This window comes from Equus quagga, chromosome 19 (assembly GCF_021613505.1).
Source record: "Equus quagga isolate Etosha38 chromosome 19, UCLA_HA_Equagga_1.0, whole genome shotgun sequence".
In the NCBI taxonomy this organism is placed as follows: domain Eukaryota; kingdom Metazoa; phylum Chordata; class Mammalia; order Perissodactyla; family Equidae; genus Equus; species Equus quagga.
Window position 1 is genome coordinate 6,197,119 of NC_060285.1, and position 23,042 is coordinate 6,220,160.

Here is a 23,042-nt window from a genome sequence, read left to right on the forward strand (position 1 = left end):
CACGAGGATGGAGGTAGGACCGCCCAGGATTTGGCTCCTGCTGCTGTCTGCAGTCTCGCCTCCTGGCTGATGCCTCCTCTGCTGCCCCCTCCTCCTCCCTTTGCCTGGGCTGGCTGTCCTCCACAGCACCTTCCGCTGCCAGCCCCTCTCACTCTTGGGGACACCACATTGCAGTTGAAGTGTCACCTCTTTCCTCTAAGGAGCTTTTCCTGAGACCTTCATTCTGTCACCCAAGTCAGCCACCCTCTGTTCTGGATCTCTAGTGTGTCCCAGTTAAGTAAGGCCCTCCCTTGAGGAGGCCGTGGGCATCGTGAGTGAGAGGCATCCCCAGCATCCAGCATGGGTTGTGTGTGCTTGGCCCTCAGCCGGGTGATGAAGCACTGGTGATGGCCAGCGCAGTCCCTGGGAGGGGGCAGAGTGGTCCCCAGGGCCTGCCATGCTGCTGCTGTGGTTAGGGCACACAGCAGATCTCCACAGCAGAGTGACTGCCAGGGCGCCCACGCATTCTCTGCTTTTCTACCCCCAGCAGAAGACAGCTCAGGGCATCTTACAGATGTGAGGAAATGCCTGAGTGCCCTCTGAGTGGCACAAGTTGGCGCTTTGAGATCCTGTCCTTTGAGTCTGTCCTCTGGCCTAGGTCACCCCAAGACCAAAGCCACCACTGTCCTCATGCTGGGAAGGTTCAATAGCTTGATAAGAAATGCTCGTGTGAAGGGAAATAACCAGCGTCAGCCTTCCCCAGCTCCTGCTTGTGAATAAGTTTGTAAAAGATGAGGCAACGTTCAAGACGTTTAGCACCCATCCAGAATTTACTATGGAAGACAGAGCTACTAAATAAACTGTGGTCACCGAGCCTTCGCAATCTCATAAATAAATAGAGGAGATTTACCAAACTACCATTATTCTTAGCCTCCTCTTTCCCTAGTAGGTCATAAAATATCCGGATGGAATAATCAGCTCTTTACGCTTAGGATACTGGTTGGTGCCGTGAGTTGATCTGTAGCTGCTGTATTTGCTTGTTTCTGCAGCTGTTTCCATCTTAGACAGAGGGGAGGGAGGCCTCTGGTGTGTTGGCTCTCCTTTGGTGACACGGAGAACCCCGGGACATAATGCATGACACCAGAACACTGCTCCTTTTCCTCCCAGGAAGTTCAGGCCCCCTGAACGCTGATTTAGAGCATTCTGAACATTCTTTCACTACTTTTTGGTGTCTAGCGTATTCTCACCTCTTCCTTGTGTTTGAAAAAGAAATGATCTAAATTCAAGACTTACGTTTTCCTCTCAAAAATTGGCAAGAAGATGAAAGTGAATATGATATTTGAAAGATTCGTTTGAAATGATATTGATTCTTAACTGTTTTATTCCAATATCCACGTTTTTCACTTGTCGTGACATAAGTCCTTCATAGAGAGATTATCTTTGCCTCATTCTTTTTCTTTCTGATGTCATTACTATTGTTTTATATTGACCAAATTTCAGAGGTGGGAAAATGACTATTGATTTACCATCGTGAGTCACCTAATGATCGGACGTGCGACCCCACGTGTAGTGGAAGAAATACTGTTTTAGAAGTTGGTTGGATTCTAGTACACAGTGAAATGGTGTTTGGTAGCTTGGTTTTAAGCACATTTAATAAATAGCTGTTTCTCTTTTATAGCCACAGCTCTTGCAAATCCAATACTGTCCTTCTTAGATGTTAAACGGATTTTATTTCAAAAAATTACCGATAAAGGAGATGAGTTGAAAAAAGCCTTTCAGCTGCTCGATACCAGTCAGAGCATGACGGTGTCCAAGAGCGACCTGAGGAGAGTCGTCACAACCTTCCTGCTGCCTCTCACGAGAGAACAGTTCCAAGATGTGCTGGCTCAGGTAAAGTATGTGTAACGACTTAGAATAACCCGGCCGCGGAGCGGATGAAGTCGGTCACGGGAGTGTGGGACCCCTGCTGGCTCTTCCCCACTGTCCCAAACGAGCAGTTAGAGTTTTGTTCATTTTTCACAATTAGTTTGATCAAATTCTGGCAGATTTGGGACGATCAACACGTTCTTGGGTCATATTTTCTGTGTAGCACTATTACCGTCATTTTTTTTTTTAAGGCTTCCATGTAAAACGTATTTGGTCAGCTTATATTTTGGAACTGAGTATTTCGGCCTTTGTTCTTGCGGCAACACTATGGTCACCCGAGGTGGAGCACTCAGGCAGGCCTGCCCTGGGGGGATCCTGGTCCAGAGAGACTTGCGGACATGTTGGTGGGTGCTGGACGGGGTGATTACAGGGAGGAGTGACAGTCAGAGTACAGAGAGCTGTCTAAATCTGAGGGATGGTGGTCCAGGAAGGCTTTGGGGAGGAAGGGACATTTAGCTTTTAGGTATTAGGCAGATGAAAGAAGAAGGGAAGGGCATTATGTAGAGGGAATGGCCTGTGTGGAAGCTTGGATGCCTCAACCAACATGACACGTTTCTTCAGGCAACTGGGTGGAGTCATTTCTGGCTGAAGTGAGGAGACGTGTGTCAGCTTATGGCTAGAGAGCCTGTCCCGAGAAGTCACATCAGGAGTTTGACCTCTGTCCTGGAGGCTGGAGGGGGCCAGTGGAGGGTTTGCAGCAGGGGTAATGCGTTTACTTGGGGAGGGATGTGGAGGATGGGCCCCTGGGCCTCCTGGTGGTGTTGCGTTCCAGGGAGGTATGAACAGTGAACATCTGGTGTGCTCTGTGCCCTCAGGGCCGTTAAAAAAGAAATACACAATACAGTAGGAATTAAACACTCAGAATAAATCCACAGGGATCAATATCTAGTCATACAAGAGTGGAGAAGTTGGGTGGGAGTATCAGTAGCGTGCCTTCCAGCCCACTAACCCAATAACTGAGTTTGCACATGTGTGTGCGCACACACACACACACACACAAACATGTATCTTATTCATTAGGTCTTAATCAGAGTCTGGCTGCATGCTATTTCATAGTATTTGAAAGCCTATTTCTTTCTAGAACTTGTTGAATACCGCAACCCACCCCAGGCTGCTTACTTTTCCCAAAGGGGAATTACACATTAGGAAAAAAACCAGCCCAGGGAATTTCAGGCGTTCCTGAATTCCAGTCTTGACCTCAGGGACTGACTCTCCTTCCTTTCACTGATTTTTTTTCTTCTTTTAAAAAATATTTGCAGATCTATTTGTTGTGTTCGTTGTGTTTGTTGTTTGTGTGTTTTGAGTATACTGTGGTACGGTTGCAAGGTTTTCTCTTCCCTTTAATTTTGTCTTTCACTGAATTTGGGAAGTTTTCAGCCAATATTTCTTCAAATATTTTTTCTACCCCATCCTCTCCTCTCTCAGACATGTGGTGTTGTCCCACAGGCCCCCGAGGCTGTGTGCATCTTTTTAAATATTTTTTTCTCTTTGTTTTTGGGATTGGGTAATATTTATTGATCTATCGTCAAGTTGAAGACTCTTCGTTAGTATCTCTATTCTGCTATTAAGCCTATTCCGTGAATTGTAAGTTTTAGACGTTGCGTTTTTCAGTTCTAGAATTTCCATTTGGTTCTTTTTTAATAATCTCTATTTATCTGCTTAGATTTCCTGTTTTTTCCTTCAATTATGAGCATATTTCTTTTAATTCATTAAGCGTCGATAAAATAGCTGCTTTAAAGTCCGTGTCTGATAATTCTAACATCTGGGTCATCTCAGGGTTGTTCTGCATTGATTTTTTTCCCTTGAGAAGAGTCACATTTCTCTCATTCTTTGTATTTGAGTAGATTTGGATACTATCCCTTACCAGCACTGTCCAATAGAAATGTAATGTGAGCCACACGTGTAATTTAATATTTTCTAGTAGCTACAATAAAAATAAAAAACAGGTGAAATTAATTTTAATAATATTTTATTAAACCAAATACATCTCAAATATTATCTCATTTCAACATGTAATCACTATTAGAAATTGTTAATAAGATATTTTATGTTCTTTTCTGTGTAGTGAGTCTTCAAAACCTGGTGTGTACTTTACACTTACAGCAAACCTCAATTCAGACACGAAATTTCCATTGGAAATACTTCATCTATATCTAGGTTTCATAAAATTTACAATTAAGATGCTAGATTCACATACCCAGTTGTTTTAAACATACTTAAAAGTTTTCCAGTAACTGAATTAGCTTTAAAATTTAAGTTACTTAACATTAAATAAAACAGAAAATTCAGTTCATCAGTTGCACTAGCCACATTTCAAGCGCTCAACAGCCACGAATGGCTATGGCCGTTTATTAGCCAGCGCAGCGTTAAATGCTGTGGATGCTGTGCTGTGGAGACTGGATTCCGTTCTGCTCCCCCGAAGACTGTTGATACTTGTTCTTTGGCAGACAGTTAACTTGCACACTGTCTCGCCGGCAGCAGGCCGTCACACGTGTCTCAGTTCAGAGCTTATCTTTAGGTGGGTCGCTTTGGGTTTGACCTGCGCATGCGTGGTTTAGGCGGCGGCTGGAAACGTGGGCAGAGTTAGTACACAGACAGTGTACTCCTCTTCCTTTCTCCCGTCTGAGATTCCCTTCACATTTTTAGTGGCTGCGGTTGCTTTGGGTTCTGTGTGCTGGTTCTTCAGGCCAGAAAGACAGTGGGTTTTCTTTTGGGGTTTAGGCGCTGTTTGCTGGGCCCTGACTGAGGCCTGCTCTTAGGCTAAAACCATTAAGACCAGGAAACTCCCTCCATACTTGTCACCTAAGTTTTGACTTCTTCCAAAATCTGCCTGCTCTTGCTCACTCTCCAGAGCCTTTAGATAGTTACTTTTTGTATTTTGACCAGAGCTTATAGTTGTTTTCTGTGGAAGGTTGGTCTTTTATGAGCTTTCTCTGCCACAACTTCTTCTGCTTTGTAATTTTTTAAAAAGCAACCCAAAGTTACAGAAAAGTTGGAAGTATAGTGTAAAGGACAATTTTTTTTCTTGAAGCTTTTAGAAGTAAGTCGCTCTATCCCCCCGAATATGTTAGTGTACGTTTCCTCAAACAAGGACACTGGTCTGTATAACCACAGTCCACCCATCAGTTAAGGACATCAGCATCAGCTCATCACTACTGTCTCGGCCCCAGGATCCAGGCAGGTTTTGCCAGTTGCTCCATGCATGTCTTGTGGGATCCAGATCAGAACCAGGCGTTGCACTTGGTTCATATTCCCCAGCCTCCTTTAGTCTAGAACAGTTACTCAGTCTTTCCTTAGCCTTTATTTAGCACTTTTTTCATTTAACACATGGCAGACCTGTTATTTTGTAGATTGTCCCCAGTTTGAGTTTATCTGCTGTTTCCTTAGGGCTAGATTCAGGCTTGCATTTTGGGCAGGAATATCACAGAAATGATAGTGTTCCTCTCATCACGTTCATTAGGGTGCACATGATTTCAGTTCCTCCCGTTGCTGATGATAGTCACGTGAGGTGGGATCTGTCAGACTGTTTCATGGTAAGGTACTCTTTATGCACTTTTTAATTAATAAGGATTTTGTGGGAGAAAATTTGAAACTATGTAAATATTCCATTCCTCATCAAACTTTCAATTTATTCACTTATTTATATGTTGGCAGGGACTGAGAATTCCCTCTTTTATTAAGTGGGTTATGATCCATTACTTTCATTCTTTATTTTGATGTTTAAATTGTCCCTAATTTGGCCAGTAGGAGCCGCTTCACGTTGGTCTCTGTGGCCTTTGGACGCGTCCCCGTCGCTCTCTGAGCACTTCCTTGCTTTCTGATGGAAGATGTTCCACGTCCCGCTGTGCTTTTGTTGCCTTGGTCCCGGAATCATCCATTTCTCCAAAGAGCTCTGCTTCCTTTTAATGGAAGAAGATATTCAAATCCGGGGTCTGGGCACTAGGGCTGCTCGTTGCCGCTGGGATGTCGCTGCTCCTGGCCCTCTCAGTGGGCAGAGGTCTAGGGGATACATTTTCCCCTACATACGTGTATTTACGTCTGCATTTGTTTCTATGTCAATCTCTCTGTATAATGAACCACGAGTTCACACCAGTGCCGCCAATTCTAATCCAACACCTCCGGGTTCATTCTAGTTTTCTTGCTTTTCCTATTGTAACTACCTTTTCAGACAATGAGAACCTTGGCTTCTATTATTCTTAGTATGTTTACTTATTTGATCATCTCCCTGGTATGTGACTCATCTCCCCTCTCCAGCACCGCCTCCCCCGCAGTGTGAATGCCCTATTCACCCCGCGTGGGCTCACATGCTGCTCTGAACACCATGGCTCCCCCAGCACTGCAGACACCATTTTTCTCTGCCCCATCGAATGACTTTAGGGCTGAATTACTGGGGAATGGACAGGGAAGAAGGGAAGGGAGAAGAAAGATGAAGAGATTTTTTCAAAAAAATGTTCCCCCTTTATTCACTTCCAGAATTTCACAAATAGTATTTATTGATTCTTTCACATGTCATTCTTTATTCTATCTACATTTTTAATAAAAGATTTATTAAGATATAATTTACTTATCATAAAATTCACCATTTAAAAATGTACCAGTTAGTGGTTTTTAATATATTCACAGAGTTACACAACTATCACCACTATCTAATTCCAGAACATTTTCAACACCCCTAAAAGAATATTCGTTAGCAGTCACTCCCCATTCCAGCTTCCCCTAGTCCCTGACGACCGTTAATCTTCTTTCTGTCACAATAGATTTGCCTATTCTGGACATTTCAGATAAATGGAATGAAACAATATATGATCTTTTGTGTCTGGCTTCTCTCCCTCAGCATAATGCTTTCAAGGCTCACCCATGTTAGAGGTGAGTCAGCTCTTCCTTCCTTTTTAAGGCTGAATACTATTCCGTTGTGTGGATAGACTGCCTTTTCTTTATCATCAGTTGACAGACCTTTGGCTGTTTCACACATTTTGGCTTCTGTGAACAATGCTTTTATGAAAATTCATGTACAAGTTTTTGTGTGGACATATGCTTTTGCATCTCTTGGGTACATATGTAGGAGTGGCATTGTTGTGTCATATGGTAATGTTCTCTTGCTTTTAGAGAACATTTTTCCTTGCAAACATTACATCAGTTTCTTCATAAGCTTGATTTAACTGATACTTTTATCTATAACAAATGGAGAGTTAAAATATTATTTCCTGCTAATGTCTCCCTATATTCATGATCTAATGTTAAGTTAAAATTTTGACAATCTTCCCAAGCTAATCAGCTATGCAGGAAGAGGAAAAGTACAGAAAATGTGAAATGTGTATCTGTTTTTAAAAGCTACATCTGTTTTTAAAAGAAGTCACTGAGAACTGTAGAACTTCAAAGACTTTAAAAAAACAGGTCCTCGTAGTCTGTCTTAAATAATAAGCTTGTTTTTCTAGAAGCTTGAGCTCAGTGACCCGTGCATAAATCAAGGAGGCTGGAGTGTGGTGCATTTTCAGCTGGCCAAGTTCATGGGGAGTGAGGGCAAGGCTGCTCATCCTGATGCCTGGAGTTCACAGCATGTGAGACCTTTCTAGATCTTTTCATGACTAATCCTTGTGGTGATACAACCTTTCTTTTTTAATAGTTAATGTAAGCTTAGCTGGAAACATATCAAATTGGTAAAATGTCTCGTGAAATTTCACCCTTAAAATTAGAAAAGAGGGCCGGCCCAGTGACATGGTAGTTGGGTTCGCGTGCTCTGCTTCAGCGGCCCAGGATTCACGGGTTTGGCTCGCAGGCGTCGACCTGCACATCGCTCATCAAGCCATGCTGTGGCAGTGACCCACATCCAGATAGAAGAGGATTGGCATGGGTGTTAGCTCAGGGCCGATCTTCCTCAAGCAAAAAGGGGAAGATTGGCAACAGTTGTTGGCTCTGGGCCAACACACACACACAACAAATTTAGAAAAGAATTTTCCAGTTATAGTGAATGTACTTCAGCTTTAATTTTATTCCAGGACCCTGTGACGAATGTTTGAATGTCAGGCTGTTCTGATGATTGATCAGGGCAAGAATGCTGAGCAGTCATTGCTTGTAACCTGCCCTGCACTTTATTTTCCTTTAATGGTAATGTGAATTTTTAAAAAATGTGGCCTCAGTCTCTGAGTATTAATAAAACATTTTGAAAAGAATTTGAATTGGTAAATAGATTCCAGAGAAGGAAAACAAAGTCCTCTTCTGGTCCGAGTGGTTGTGTCAGGTTGAGGAAAGAGAAGTCTTTGAAGATACTGACCAACGTGGTAGATGTTGATTTCAAAACTACCCTCCTCCGGCCGCAGTCTAAGAATTTACTTTCAGCGATTCATCTGTGGATGATTTTGAATCTTAAACGTTTTTGCCAGAATCACAGATACTGAAAAGGCGAGTCCTTGGCAGAGCCTCTCCTTTCAGACTAGATTCTTCGGTTTTCTAAGGCATCAGCCTTGGAGAATGGTCATTGCCAAAATGTGTCTGCCCCGTTAGAATTGGACCCTAAGTAGCAACCTGAAGTGTGACGAACGCTTCAATAGGCTGGTGGACTTTCTTTTTCCATATAGGCAGAGTGGTTAGTGTCGTGAGGTGAACAGAGGTTTCTGGCACTTAATGGCAGCGAGGTCACACCTGCTCTGTGAAATGTGGAAAATTTCAGCAGCCTCTGAAGCTGGTTTTGGGCTGGAGGAGTGAGCTCACATGAACCACCCCGAGCAGTGCCTGTGCCCGTTCAGAGAGTGTGAGCTCTGCAAACGTGAGCCCCTCCCTCGCTGGCGCTCAGCGCCACCCAAACCACCAGGGCACCCAGTCTTGGAGCTGCACGTCCCGTCTGTTCTTGCTCTTCTTCTACAAGATTAGGGAGACTTTGAAGTGTCTACCCAAAATCATATCTACAAAAATCGCCCTGTCATAAATAGAAGTCAGGGTGTCCTTTCCAGGAAAAGGCTTCCCAAAGGCTCACCCCGTGAGCCGTACTCCCTCTGGTCCTGTTTCCTAGTTATGCATGTTTTAAGTAGTAGAGAGAAATTTGTGCTCTGGGGAGGACTGAGATAACCACGCGAGGCTTTGAGGCTGGAACTTTAAGGGCTGTGTAAATATCAGACTTGATTGTGCAGACTCAGGAGCCATTCAGCTGTATGGGAAATCGTACTATGTATATTTGTGTGAAGCTTAAAATATATTTATATTGATTATGTATTTATTGTAATTTTAGTTTCATAATGCTGTTCTGGGAAATATTTTCATTTAAAAAAATTTGACTTTTTATTTAGAAGTAATTTCAAACCTCCAGAAAATTTGTAAGAATAAGAACAGGACAAATAGTGCCCATATATCCTTTACCCAGACCTGCCTATTGGGAACATTTAACCTCGTTCACTTCGCTCGTGATCTTTGTTGTCTAGGTGTGTGTGTGCAAACGATACACATGATGGGCGCAAACAGCGCACACACGATGTTTTTTTCTGGACTGTTTGAGAGGAAGTTGCTTATATTCTGGCTCTTCACTTCTAAACACGTCAGTGTGCATTTCCTGAGAATGAGAGCTGTTCTCTTCACGATCACAGGACAGTTATCAACTGCAGTAAATTAAACATCGAGATAGTACTTTAATGTGCGGTCTGTGTTGACTCACTTGACCCAGTAATGTCCCTTGTAGAATTTTTAAATTTAAAAATGACTATTTTCCCCCTTTAAAGTATATGAATATACAGAAAGTTCAGATGACACTCAGAGGGTAAAACTGTGCTGTGGACTCAGCCTCTCGGGAAACATACAGTCCTGTGCTGCATAATGACGTTTTGGTCATCAACAGACAGCATATATGATGGTGGTCCCATAAGATTAGTACCGTAGAGCCTAGGTGTGCAGTAGGCTTTAACATTTAGGTTTGTGTAAGTGCACTCTATGACGTTTGCACAACCATGAAACTGCCTAATGATGTATTCTCAGAATGTATCCCTATTAAGTGACACATGACTGTATATAATATATATATACATGTATATATTTGTACATGTATCTACACATATAAATATATGTGTATATTTGTGTATAAATTTGTGTATAAATTTATATATGTATAAATATATACAAAATACATATATAAAATTTATATTAGCATGTATTTCTACTAATTTCACTTTATTTTTTTAGATAGATCTAGATTTTAGATCATTTTGTAGAAAATCTGTTGACTTTTAGTTGAGCACAGACTGGCATCCTGGCGTTCGTCCTGTTTGTACTGGATTGCTGAGGGTGTGTGTCAACCCAGGCACCGGGATTAGGTAGTTGTGTTCCCCAGAACGCCCACCCCGCTAATGGTGTCCTCCCTTACATCATGCTGCCCCCGTGCTGTCCGCTGCTTGGCTCGAGCTTCCCTAACAGGCCGTCAACCTTCTTGTTTGCACGCAGATCCCCCTCACCAGCTCCAGCGCTGTTCCCTACAACGAATTCCTGTCCAGGTTCGGTGGAATTGACCTAAATATAAGTGTTATAAAGAGGTAAGTGGTTTTTCTGCTCACATGAAAATGTGAGATTTGAAATGATAAGAGTTAGGACATAAGATCATTACAGCTAATCATGTCACCAGGTACAGATGGGAGACGTGTTGCCTCAAGCTTATCCATATAGAATTTAATGGAGTTAATCCTCAGTCAAAAATTTATTTAGAGAGGGGCTGGCCCCGTGGCCGAGTGGTTAAGTTCGCGCGCTCCACTACAGGCGGCCCAGTGTTTCGTTGGTTCAAATCCTGGGCGTGGACATGGCACTGCTCATCAAACCACACTGAGGCAGCGTCCCACATGCCACAACTAGAAGGACCCACAACGAAGAATATACAACTATGTATTGCGGAGCTTTGGGGAGAAAAAGGAAAAAATAAAATCTTTAAAAAAAAATTTATTTAGAGAAGGTCCTAACAACTATATAGGATGTATTTCAGAATAAGAGAAATAATACTATATTAACAGTGGAAACATAGCAAATTAAAACCAGATCAACATATTTTATATGCAATGTATTTCAGATTTGGAAATAATGAATTTTAATTTTGAAGTAAAAATATTAATATGCCAACTTAAAATTTATTCATTTTTATACATTTTTAATGTCTTTCTTTGGAAAGTGATCATGTCTTCGTAGCTAGAAAATAAACATAAAAAAAAAGATCCTTGTATGAGCTCCTTTGTATTTCACAGCTTTAGCATAAGCGTGGGGCTCATATGCTGTATCCGCAAAACGAGAGTGTTAAAGCACGGACTTTAGTGTCTGTAGCTATAAAGTTCTTTGATTCTAGTGTACGATTTGGGAAATATTGTTTTAGTAAAAAAATTATTCACTCAGATTATCTGACTCCAAATGAAAAAGCCTCATCTTCTCGGAAATTGTGTAAACAATTATAAGAATGAAATTCGGTGCTGAAATATTAGCAGATTTCGGTCTAACAGCGTCCATGGTCGAATGCATCATGGGTGCAGCTTAGTTGTGCGAATGAGTGCAGCAGAGAGAGGGGAGGCAGGGGCGGCTGTTCAGTGGGTACAGACTCGCAGTTTGGTAAGATGAGGAAGTTCCAGAGATCTGTTGCACAATAATGTGAATATACTTAACATTACCGAGCTGTAATTTTAAAAATGGTTAAGATGGTAAATGTCATGTTATGTGTTTTTGCCATAAGTAAAAAGGGCAGCAGTTCCAACGAGAATGACGAAGTGTTACCCTCTTTATGATCTGGGATGTCTCTGTGCTCTGGTCAGTCAGTGCTCAGTACGTGATGTACTAAGATAATTCCCAGGCTCATTCAAGACAAGGACTGGTTGTCTTATAAACTGCATATTCATGCTCTTGACCTAAAACCATCCCCATCTGTGGGATACGGTTGTTGGGTGGACAGTAACCTAATTTGAATATTCTTTGTTGAAAAAGCCAAACAACTGGAAAAACTGAATGCAGGAGAGTTCTCATTTTGGTTTTTTTTGTTTTTATTTTTTTAAATTGTGAAAGCTCAGTCTAATAATTAATTTGAGATGAAAAAGGTCATAACTTACTTCCTTAAACAAAAAGGCTAAATGTTAAAATTAAATTTTAAAGATTTCTGACTTACTTCTGAAGCTGAATTCTCTCTATTGTTAGAGACAATGCTTTATAGTGAATAGAGACTTCTCTTTCTAGGAATATGGTGGGCTGTATTCATGAACCACCCTTCCACTGAAAACAACTAAAATGCTGGGTAAAAATTAAAATATTTTGGGGCTGGCGGTGGTGCAGCAGTTAAGTTCTCACGCTCTGCTTTGGCCGCCCAGGGTTTGCTGATTTGAATTCTGGGTGTGGACCTACACACCGCTTGACAAGCCATGCTGTGGCAGGCTTCACACATGTAAACTGGAGGAAGATGGGTACGGATTTTAGCTCAGGGCCAGTCTTCCTCAGCAAAAAGGGGAAGACTGGTGGCAGAAGTTAGCTCAGGGCTAATCTTCCTTTAAAAAAAAAAAGTAAATATTTTAATACATTACTGAGCTGGCAAGAAAGTAAGTAATCCTTAGAGGCCAAGCAGGAGTGAAAATTAGGATCCTGAGACATGAGCATTCTATAAAACCAGCTTTTGCCTTGAGGGTACCGGCCAAATCCTGGTGAATTTGTGTTTCAGTTTTGTTGGTTATTTGGAGTGAAGGGGACAAGAGACAAAGCCTAGAGGGTCTGCCAAGGTGGAGGAACCTAACAGAGGCCCAGTGCCTATAAGGTTGGGACACCTCTACCCCAAGTAAGGGTAAGTTACAGATATAAACCTACATCACAGAGAGGCACAACAAGGAGACCTGCCTGTGTTGACACTGGCATTGGGGGAATAGGGGAAAATTGTAATTACAAGTTGATTTTCATGCAAGTCTGTGTCTGAAATAATGCTACCTGTGTGGTCTGAAAAGTCTCTCAGGCTAGGAATTTACTTAAAACTGGTCCTGAACTGGGTGTGCCCTTCTGTGGAGGAATAATTCTTCAACCTAGCCCTTAAAGAATTTCCACAGATAAAGTGCCAAGTAATATCAGACCACACACAAAATATCTTGAAAACATATGAAGAGAAAAAGAATGAGGACTGCAAACCAATAGAAATAACATCCAGTAGAATCAGATCTCCCAAGACTTGGAATATTGGAATTATCAGATACAGAATCTAAAACTAGTGTTTAAAGAAATGAAAGAATTTATTTAATATATGAATATAAAACAAGAGGCAATAAAAATAAAGATTTTAAGATGTCCAAAACATAACTTCTGGTCCTGAAAGACATAATAACTGTAGATGTAAAATTCAGTGGATGGGTGAAAATAGTGGATTAAACACAGCTGAAAAGAGGATCAGTGGAATGGAAAATAGATCTGAAGAAATAATCCGGAATGCCACACAGGAAGACAGAGAGATACAAAATATGGAGGACAGATATAAGAAACATGGAAGATGGAAAAAGAAGGCCTAATAATACGTTTTATTGGATTTCCAGATATATAAGAAAAAGAGTAGGACAGAGACAATATTTGAAAAGATAATGGCTGAGAATCTCAAGCCAGGTAAATAAAAACAAATACCTGTCTAGACGTATCACAGTGAAACTACAGAACATCAAAATCAGAGAGAAAATATTAAAGGCAGTGAGAAGGAAAACTGAATTGACTTCGGAAGAGTGACAATTAGACTGACAGTGATGTCTCAACAGTGACAATGAAAAGTGTAAGATAGTGGGAAAATGTGCTGAAATAAAATATTTGCCATCCTAGAATTCTGTTCTATATTTGTAAGAATAAGAACTTTTTCCGTGGGAACCCCTGGGACTCTCTCCTCTTCTTGCCACAGAATATGCTCATCCACTGACAGAGTATTTGGAAAAGGGAGAAACATCTGGCACCTTTGCCTATGGTTTTCAAGGTTGCCTTTCAACTAGATCTTTCATACTTTCTTCACACTGACTTGTATAAAAATAAGAGGCACCCTTTGCAGTCGTTGAATGATCAGGCCTTATGACTGGGGCTTATTTAATCCTAGGACACTGACAAAGCTGCAGCTCAGATTCCTTGAGTTTTTGATGGTGGAACTTAATGTGGTTACAGCACCTCTCTTCTGGAAATATGGTTCACGAGGTCACATTCAAATCAGCCAAAACTTGATGCCCTTGATGACATAGAGTGAACAAAACCAAAACGGATTTGGCTCCCAACAGACACAGTAAAAGAAATTCTAAGGACATACTTTAGGTAGAAGGAAAGTGATCCCAGATGGAAGGTTTGAAATGATGATGCAAAAAGGAATGAAGAACAAAAGTGGCAGCGAGTATGTGGCTAAATATCTATCGACTGTAGGAAACACTAGTGACTCTAGGAAATAATGATGATTGCTGGAATTTAAAAATAGGATAGAATTAAAATACGTGATAGCACTAATATATAAATTGAGAGAGGAGGGGCTGGAATGAAATGTTCTAGAGTTGTCACATTGTCCAGTAGGAAGATAAAAGTTTTGATTAACTTTAGACTTTGAAAAGTATGCAGGTTGTAATTTCCAGAGCAACCATTACAAGATTAAAAATGGAGTAAATAATCCCCAAATTTATAAAGGCAAATAAGTGGAATGATAAAAGTGGAATCAACCTAAAAGAAGGCAAGAAGAAGCAGAATAGGCAGGGCAAATGGAAATCCTAAATATCAGTGATTATAGTAAATGTTCCACTTAAAAGACAAACACTGTCTGACTAGATAACAAATAGTAAAATCCACTAAGAGAAAAACCTAAATGTAAGTTTACAGAAAGGTTAAAAGTGACAGGATTTAATAAGACATACCATTCCAATAAATACTTAGTCAATATCAGATAATAGACTGGGTTCCTGAAGCAGACACTGAGACGGAGTTTGGGGCGCAAGGTGTAGATTAGGGAAGGCCCCGGGAAGGGCAGAGCCCCGGAGTAGGATGGGGCTGAGGGAGAGGTTGAGATGTGATGCGGGCTGGTGCAGCCTCGACCACCGGGGAAGCAAGGAGGGAGGAGGATGAGGCTGGGGCGGGAGGGCTCCCGAGGCACAGGTACTGAGGTGCTCAGGCATTTGTCTGATTTTTATTCTTTAACCCTTAAACATATGTTACAAATAGCGTTTTGTATCTATTCAATACATAATTAAAACAATATTTAGAAGATTACATTTGACGTAGAATCATGAGACTGGATCCCTGGCGAGATTCTGTCTTTAACTGGGCATGGTGCTCAACCCCTCTGAGCCTGTTTCCTCCTACGTGGAATGATTAACTTCTGCTTAAAAGGCTCTGACGGCTTCCCCTTACTCTGCTATGAAGTCCGGATTCCTATCACGACCACAGCACCGTGGGAGCTGGCATCTGCCTCCATCTCAGAACTCACCCCATGTTCCTGTGCCTGCTGGGTGGGCTGTGGTCTCCCTGGCCTCCTGGCAGTAGCAGTCCTGAGATGTGCCAACTCCGCCCCCTCTGGGCTTCTTGCTGCTGCTGTTTCTGGAGAGCTTTCCTCCGAATGGATGGCTCTGGGCTCCTCAGCTTGTGGGTCTCTATTCAGATGGCACTGCTGTCTGCCCCAACCAGAAGAATCAGCCCGTCTAATCTATCCCCTGCCTCCTTTATTTCCTTCATGGCGCCTTTCATTACTTCAAATTACATTACTTGTTTGCTTATTTCCTATCTGTTGCTGTCACTAGCATTAAGCTTTTCAAGACTGGGAACAGTGTCCTGGTGTCCACCGCGGCCCCAGACCTGAGCGTAGGAGGCGCTGGATAAATATGGTGAAATGGAGGAGCAGAATGCCTCTGTCGTTCCTTACCCCACCCCAACAGCTCATTCCAAACACGGGCTCTGAAGTGCTTCGTAGATGTACAGATAATGCAAAATCAAAAATAGTTAATAGGAAAAAAGCCTCCGGAGCCAAGGGGTGTATAGACACACATCCACCACAAAGTCCCTTACAGAGCGGCTAAGAGGGCACCGCGGAGTGGACGGGGAGCCCACAGCAGCAGAGGGGTTCGGGGTGGGCTCTGAAGCCAGACCACCTGGGTCTGAACCCGCCACTTCCCCACACATGACCTTGGGCCCCCTCAGTCCCTCTGCAGAGCTGGGGTGACGATGGCCCCTGACCCAGAGAGTTGTCGTGAGGAATAAACGAGGTGGGGCTTGGCCACAGGAAGTGCTCGTTAGTTGTTGGCCATCATTCTTCAATTCCCACACTGCCCTGGGAGGAGCAGTGTCGTATCTCATTTTACGGCGGAGGAAACAGGAGTGGAGAAGCGGCGTGACGGGCCCAAGCTCCCACTCCTGGCAGGTGGTAGTGCCTAAGACACACCTTGCACTTACAGATGGATAACCTACAAGTCCTTATAGTTTTGATCTCTGCATGTCCCACATAAACATTTATTTGGTTAAAACATTAACAGAAAGTTTTTATTTTTATTTTAAGGGGAGATGGGAATGAAACAAATTGCTGTCGGACATTAGGAGAACTCGAAATCCAAGTCGGAGAAAAGGTAATAGAGATCTTTAAAAATTCTTATCCCCCCGCCCTTCATCAACAGTAATTGTTAGCAGAGGCAGATGATGCAAAATGAGCCACGTCTTGTCATCCGCCTTCTCACGGCAAAGTTGTCTGGCTCAGTTGATCTTCTTAGAACAAACTCCCGAGAAAGCCCGTGTTCAGACGGCTGCGACTCCCTCAGATGGCGTCTCTTTTGATGAATGAAATGACACCAGCAGAAGTCCTGGAATATTCATTACTTTTGTATTAACTTTAGATCTTTATTAGTCAGGCTGCCCTTTCTGTTTTTGTCTAAGACTGAGGCAAGGTTTTCTTTAGAAAGAGAAAACAACTTCTTTTCAGCAGTAATGCCAACCCGGGACAGCATGGTAAAAATAACCAGTCAACCTCGAGTGATATAGATTCAAGCATTGAGTAATGGAGCCACAGAAGCTACTGCGTGTGTTTAGAAAAGCAGCCTGTGGCTTCATTCCTGTTTTCCGATTACAGTGAGACACCAGAGGACGCAGCTGGGGAGCGAGGGGTGCCACGGGCTTTCAGGGTGGGACTCAGGCCCTTTCTAAAACGCATTCGGGCCTGTCACTTACATGAGCAGTTTGAGAATCATGGTTTAATTTACTTGATTCAATGTGTCGGCGTGAAATGTGACAAATTTTCTTTCTTTTTGAACTCTTCTGAGATGTTCATACATTTCAAGATCAAAAATAGCCAGAAATCCACAAAATGTTTGCCTAAGTTTCCCTGGCTGATGGTATTAACACCAGAACATTCGCCTTAGTGTGATAATTTTTTAGCATTATGTGCTTCGAAAGACCTGGTTTCATTATAGTTGGTCTTAGTAGGAACCCTGGTATAATTATTAGCTACTTCTATTGTGGTCCATTTGTTATTCTGTAAGAAATATGTGGTATGATTGATATTATGTATGGTACATGTCTTTAATTTGTCTCTTCGTAAACTGTGTTAATCATGAAATTCTCCTAGGAAAGTCAGCTGCTTATGACAATCATATCAACAGCAATACCATTAGGGTCAATAATGCAACATTACAGTTAGTGTGGACTGTATGGACATAGGCCACCTTGTAAATTACCGAAAGTAAGGCTTTGATGAGGAAAGCTAAAATGGAACTCCACCGCTAACCGTCCTTTCCTTATATACCTTTTTTACCCCAGCCTCCTGCCCGTAGAAGCGCTCCCCCTGATTAAGAGTGAGCTTAACCCGATGCTGCTTTCACACAACTTCTAGTGAGAACAAAAAGTTGCCAGTAGAAGGCTGAGGAGCGGGTGATTGAGACGACGCTCAGTCCCAGGGCAGCGCCGGGGCTTTCTCTGCCATGCTTTCCTGCCAGCTTACACTGCCGCCCACATTCTCCCTGGACCCCACCCCAGCAGGCGCGTGGAGCGGGGCAAGACTGACCTTGGGACCAGTCAGGCTGGGGTTTCCATCCTGGGCTCTGCCATTTATCAGCTGGATGGCCCTGGGCAAGTCCTTGTCATTGGGCTTCTTCATCTGTTAGTGGAGATAATAACTAACTGATTAATTGAATAATTAACTGAATAATTGAAGTGCTGTTGTGTGGCTTAAAAATGTCTGGTATAAAGCCCCTGGAACGCTTAGACAATGCCGGCCAGCATTGCCATGATTATTCCTGCGGCTTCCTTTGAAGTAGAGGTAGGAACACCAATGATCTCGCCCCTTCCCATTCACCCCCGAAATGAACAGAACAAACCAAATGCACTCCTCAGCTGTTTGCTGTGTGCGGTCGTGTGTTTCCAGGTAGGACTCTGGTCCTGCACGTGGTCCGTGCTCGAGTGCTGGAGACTGAGAAGAACTCCTAGGAGTCAGTGGAGGAAGGCTCTCTTCATGCATATGCCCTCATTGCTGGGGATCTATAGTTTGGGAATGAAAGAACGCTAATTAGTTTGTTTTAAATATAAGTCCGCATGGCTTACTGGAGCCAAGACTGCATGCAAATGTCTCTCTGAAATTTGGGAGCCAGACTTTGCTAAAGATATGTGTGGTCTAGCCTTCCTAAACCAGCGGATAATTAGCAGTTGGCACCCCAAACTGACCGAACCCTAGTGCTCGTGTTTCCCAGTTTTCTTTGCACTGGGCTGGGTCTAATGACTGGTCCCTCAGCATCTCCCCTCCTTACACGCACTTAGAGCCTCCAGCATATGTCCATTGTCCGCTCAAACCCTCGGGCTCGCGAGTCTCATTTTCTCCATCAGTCAAGGGGAAGGCAGACTGGGTGACCTCCAGATCCTGTCTCTCCATCTTTTGATGATTGTGATCTATGGCTTCACCTGAAGAGGCTGCTGTCTGGTCCCGTGGGGCCCTGTGATTGGGGAAGAGGGCCCAGGAGGTCCTGAGGCTGTCGTCTTCAGGCTCCAGCTGGTCCTGGCTCCTGGTTGAGTCTGCACTCGGGCCCCACTGGCCGGGCTCTCCGCATCCTGCAGCTGCCTCCTGCCCTCACCCTCTGGCCTCTGCTTTCCATTTGGTCGCAGATAGGTCTGTGCTTCCTGTGGCTCCTCTGCTGTGCCTTTGACTGGGCGTCTCCTTGACTGTTCTTGAGTTCTCTGGTCTTCACGTCCTGTGCTGTCATAGCCTCTGGGGAGGCAGAGGGATTAGGGGAATCGGGCGCACCTGGCCTGAAGTCCAGCCCCTGCAGCTCCCTACAGGGGCCCTGGACACGTTTCTCACCCTTCCGAGTTTCCTCATCTGGAAAGTGGAGACAACAAAGCTTAACTATTGGGGTGGCAGGTACACGAATGAGTGAGAATAATGTAAGTGAAGCCCCTGGCACACAGCAGATGCTCAGTAAGTGTTAGTCCTGCCGCCAGCTACTGGGGAGGCCGGTTCTCCTTGTCGGGCACTGCTGAAACCCCTCCTGTGCTAGGCTCTACCTGCTGCCGGGTGGCACCCCCTTGGCCGCCGAGGGGATGGTGGTTCTACCCTGTGAGAAACACACAACCCAGCTGAGCCGGCTGAGACAGTAAGAGCTTCTCACTCATCTCAGCAGAAGCCAGGAGGGAGCACAGGTCTAGGGGCGGCCGACTCGGCTCTCCTCTGGTCACCAGGAGGCTGCCACCATTCCAGGCTCCACATGCAGATACCGCGCTGTCGGCTATTTCCAGTATGCTATTCCTTCCAATATGACCCTTTATAAACCAGGGGAAGCTCCCCCACCGACTCACAGCCCAGAGTTACATCCCACACCCAAACCAGTCACTGGCAGTGGATTTGGTCCCTTGGACCAACCCTGGTTCCACCCTGGTGTGGCGGCTGGGCTCCCTCCCCTAAAGCACGTGGTCACCCGGAGGGTGGGGATCTGAAAATGGAGGGTTTTGTTAGAAAGGAGCAGGGGGTGGAGGTGAACCATTGGCTGTCTGCTTCAGCCCCCACTGAAAGGACCCCCTCGGCTGGCTGGGCCTTAACCCTTTGGACAGTATGTGATTTTTATTTTGCCAACTTTAGTAGTAATAATAGCACTGACTGAGCACTTACTGGGAGCTGGTCGAAGTGCTTTCCTGCATTAGGTTACTTAATTCCCCGGAGAACCCCTGAAGGAGGTGCCATTGTTATTCCACTGACAGAGGGGGAAACTAGAACAGAGGCTATGCAGTCTGACCAAGGGCACACAGCTGGAGGGCAGAGCAGCTGCAATTCCAGCCATGGCAGCTTGGCTCAGAGTGCTAGCCCTTAACCACAAGGCTACCCTGCCCCTTGGAGGGCCTCTTCGGGAAGGGTACTGACTCGCACTCTGCATTCAGCAGATGTGACTTTGTTATGCCCGTCGGCAGACCTGGTCCTGCAGAGAGAAGTTTCCCTATTCACCGTCGCTGTACGAATGAATGGAGTTTTTTGTTCCAGCCACAGTCATCTTTTCGTCTGTGTAGCATCTACTTCAAATGGGCATTTGGGAGTTTCCTTTTCTTTTCTCTCTCTGGCCTCCTGCTCTCTCACGCATCTTCCCCACTCCTCCGTCTTTATTCTGCCTGCCTGCCCCGCAGGCCCAGCTCCATCCTGAGTAGGGGCAGCGTCCGAGCCCTAAGACTTGTGTTCTTCACATTCTGCAGGCGAGGAATCTGCCGGGAAAACGGGACTAGAGCCAGGCTTCAGGGTGTTGCCAGGCTAACCAAGTTTTGGTCTTTTGCTCTGTTTTTCCTTTCATCAGCTCCCCTCCTGAGGGTGAGGGGAAAGTGAGAGAGGAGGCTCACAGGAGAGTCCCTCTGCCATGTGAGGAGGCGAGTGCTCACCGCGAGCTGTGTCCAGGGCGTGACCAGCACAGGAGGCTCTTCTTGTCTGTGTGAGAACACAGCATATGGCTAGAAAAGTCAGGACTCGTCCCCCATCCAAAAACGCTGTTCTTAACCCAAGACTAGAAGTCAAGAATCTAGAATCGAGTTAAAGAAATAAAAAAAGAAAAACAGACCCAGAGCCCCAGGCTCTTTGCTCTCATCCCACGTCACCGTCCAAATCGGGGACCCTCTGTCAAGCCTGTGTGCCATGATGTCAGAACAGCTGGTCCACGCAGTCAGCCGTGACTAGTTGTCTGTTAGACCGAGTGAGCCGATGCAAGTTTTTATGGGGTTACCCTGGTGCCTTGGAGTCATGTAGCTGCAGCCTCAGTCATTGCAGAAGCAATTAGTAAATAATTAGAGGGACTGCGCTGCTTGCTTGGTCTGTAATATCCTCAAGAAGAAGAGGCAAAAGTGATGGGTAGATTCATTTTCTTAAATAGGTGAATTTTCCTAAAAAAGAAATTTAAAAAATTATTGCTCGAGGAGTAAAGAAACAGTTGTTCATCAGAATCGCAACCGTTTCATAAACATACCTTAATGTTATAACACCACATTAGCATGAACGAATGTACCAGAATGCAGTCTGTTTGCCTAATAAAAAGACTGTGTCAAACTCTAAATGAGGCCATTTGCTAAAACAGACAAGCTTTCGGTTAATTCGCAATATTCTCCTAATCCCCCTTTTATCAGCGCTCCTTGGTGCACGTGGCATTAATTGCCTGTCATAGTAGGTATTTGAGTACATCTCCTCTTTCATCTGAGGAAATATTCACATATCGCAGACCTGCCAGGAGAGTTGTGTCTGAGGCACTTCTTCATCCCTGCAGAAAAGCCCGTCCGTCATAACTGAACGTGGCGATTAATAATGTCACAGCGCCTGTTTGCGTCTCTGTGCAGCTAGACGAAGACAAGTGCTTCCCTTCCGATCCAGAGAACTTCACCTAACAAAACACTCAGTTGCCATTTTATAAAAAAATTGTATTGAAAACACTTCTACCCCAGGACCTATTTTTGGTTGCTCTGTTACTAATTTACTAAAGGCTTCATGGGGAAACTAAAGCAAAGATTTTGTTATACCAGAATTTGTAATATTTCAGGCTAAGTTTATCTTTTTTTTTTTTTTAATAACGTCTTCCTGTATGTTACAAATCAATAGCCCAAACAGGACCGACGGGGTGAGTGTTGAGAACAGCGCGGTGCAGGGGCGCGGCCCGGGGCACCCGCCTCACCGCACCAGCACTCGCTGTCCCAGTGACCCTGAGCAAGCTGGCCTCCCTGGGGACTCCTCCTCAGCTGTGAGATGCGGCAACACTATCGTGTGGTCTTCCCAGCATTGTTGAGATTCTCTGGGAGAATAAATCAAATGAACTTACCATAGTGCTGGAAGTTACTAAAAATGCTAAGAGTTTGCCTCCAGAGGAGATAAGACATAGGAGTTCTCGTGTGGACGGTTAAGTGTGGCTCGTGGTCGTTTATGGTTTAAAGCTGCAGAGGGGAGGAGGAGAGGGCTGTGCTGGTGGTGCCCACATTTCCATCTCCGTCTGAGGCTCTGCACTCTCTGCCGTCCACCGAGCAGCCAGAGCTGCTGGCCGTCCTCCTCGCCCCAGCCCGAGAAGCCTTCCGCCCTTGGGCTCCCCCATCTTAGTCAGTGGTTCCACCATTCACTGAGTCACTCAAGCAGAAACCTAGGACCAGCCTTGACTCCTGTCTTTTCCCTGCTGGCCCCTCTCCCTATCCAGCCCGTCAGCAAGTCCTGCCTGCTGTGTCCCGAAAGCCGTCCACCCATCCACCTCTCTCCATCCACCCCAGCCCCGGACCCAGCCACCGTTGTCTCTGCCCTGTGCTCTGGAGACCAGCCCTGGACTGCTTGTCCTGTTCCCGCTCCAGCCCCTTACAGTCTCTATTCCACACGACACCCAGAGTTATCTCTTCAAAGCAGAAGTCAGATCTCATCAGCCTCCTCTAGTTAAGATGCCCGTGGCTTTTGGTTACACATCGCGTAAACTTCAGACAAACGTCTGGCTCACGGCACTCAGCACGAGAGAGCATGCCAGGGAGAGGTTTTTCACTACACTACCTAAAATTGTATGTTTTTCTCACCACTTAGAACATTCTGAGAGTTTTGTTTGTTAGTTTACTTGTTAATCACTAGGATATATGTTCCCTGGGAGTAGGTACCTTCTCTGTCTTGCTCGCTGTTGTAACTTCAGTGCCTTGAACAGATCCTGGCACCTAATGTGAACTCAGTAAATATGTGCTGGGTGAGTAAGTAAGTTCTGCGGGAACAG

The 23,042-nt window shown here is 44.4% G+C and overlaps 1 protein-coding gene across 6 annotated transcripts in view; it reads left to right on the forward strand.

Annotated features, from left to right (window-relative positions):
* EFCAB6 (EF-hand calcium binding domain 6) overlaps positions 1-23,042 on the forward strand; it is a 233,096-nt gene that overhangs the window by 27,230 nt on the left and 182,824 nt on the right. For 4 of the 6 annotated variants that reach the window (XM_046645983.1, XM_046645988.1, XM_046645986.1 and 1 more), the window contains 3 exons: positions 1,658-1,869; positions 10,327-10,415; positions 16,373-16,439. In XM_046645983.1, the coding sequence (XP_046501939.1) occupies positions 1,658-1,869; positions 10,327-10,415; positions 16,373-16,439 (368 nt within the window). Of the gene's footprint in view, positions 1-1,657; positions 1,870-10,326; positions 10,416-12,634; positions 12,677-16,372; positions 16,440-23,042 lie in introns of those variants that run through there. The other 2 variants (XM_046645985.1, XM_046645987.1) reach the window with 1 other exon arrangement.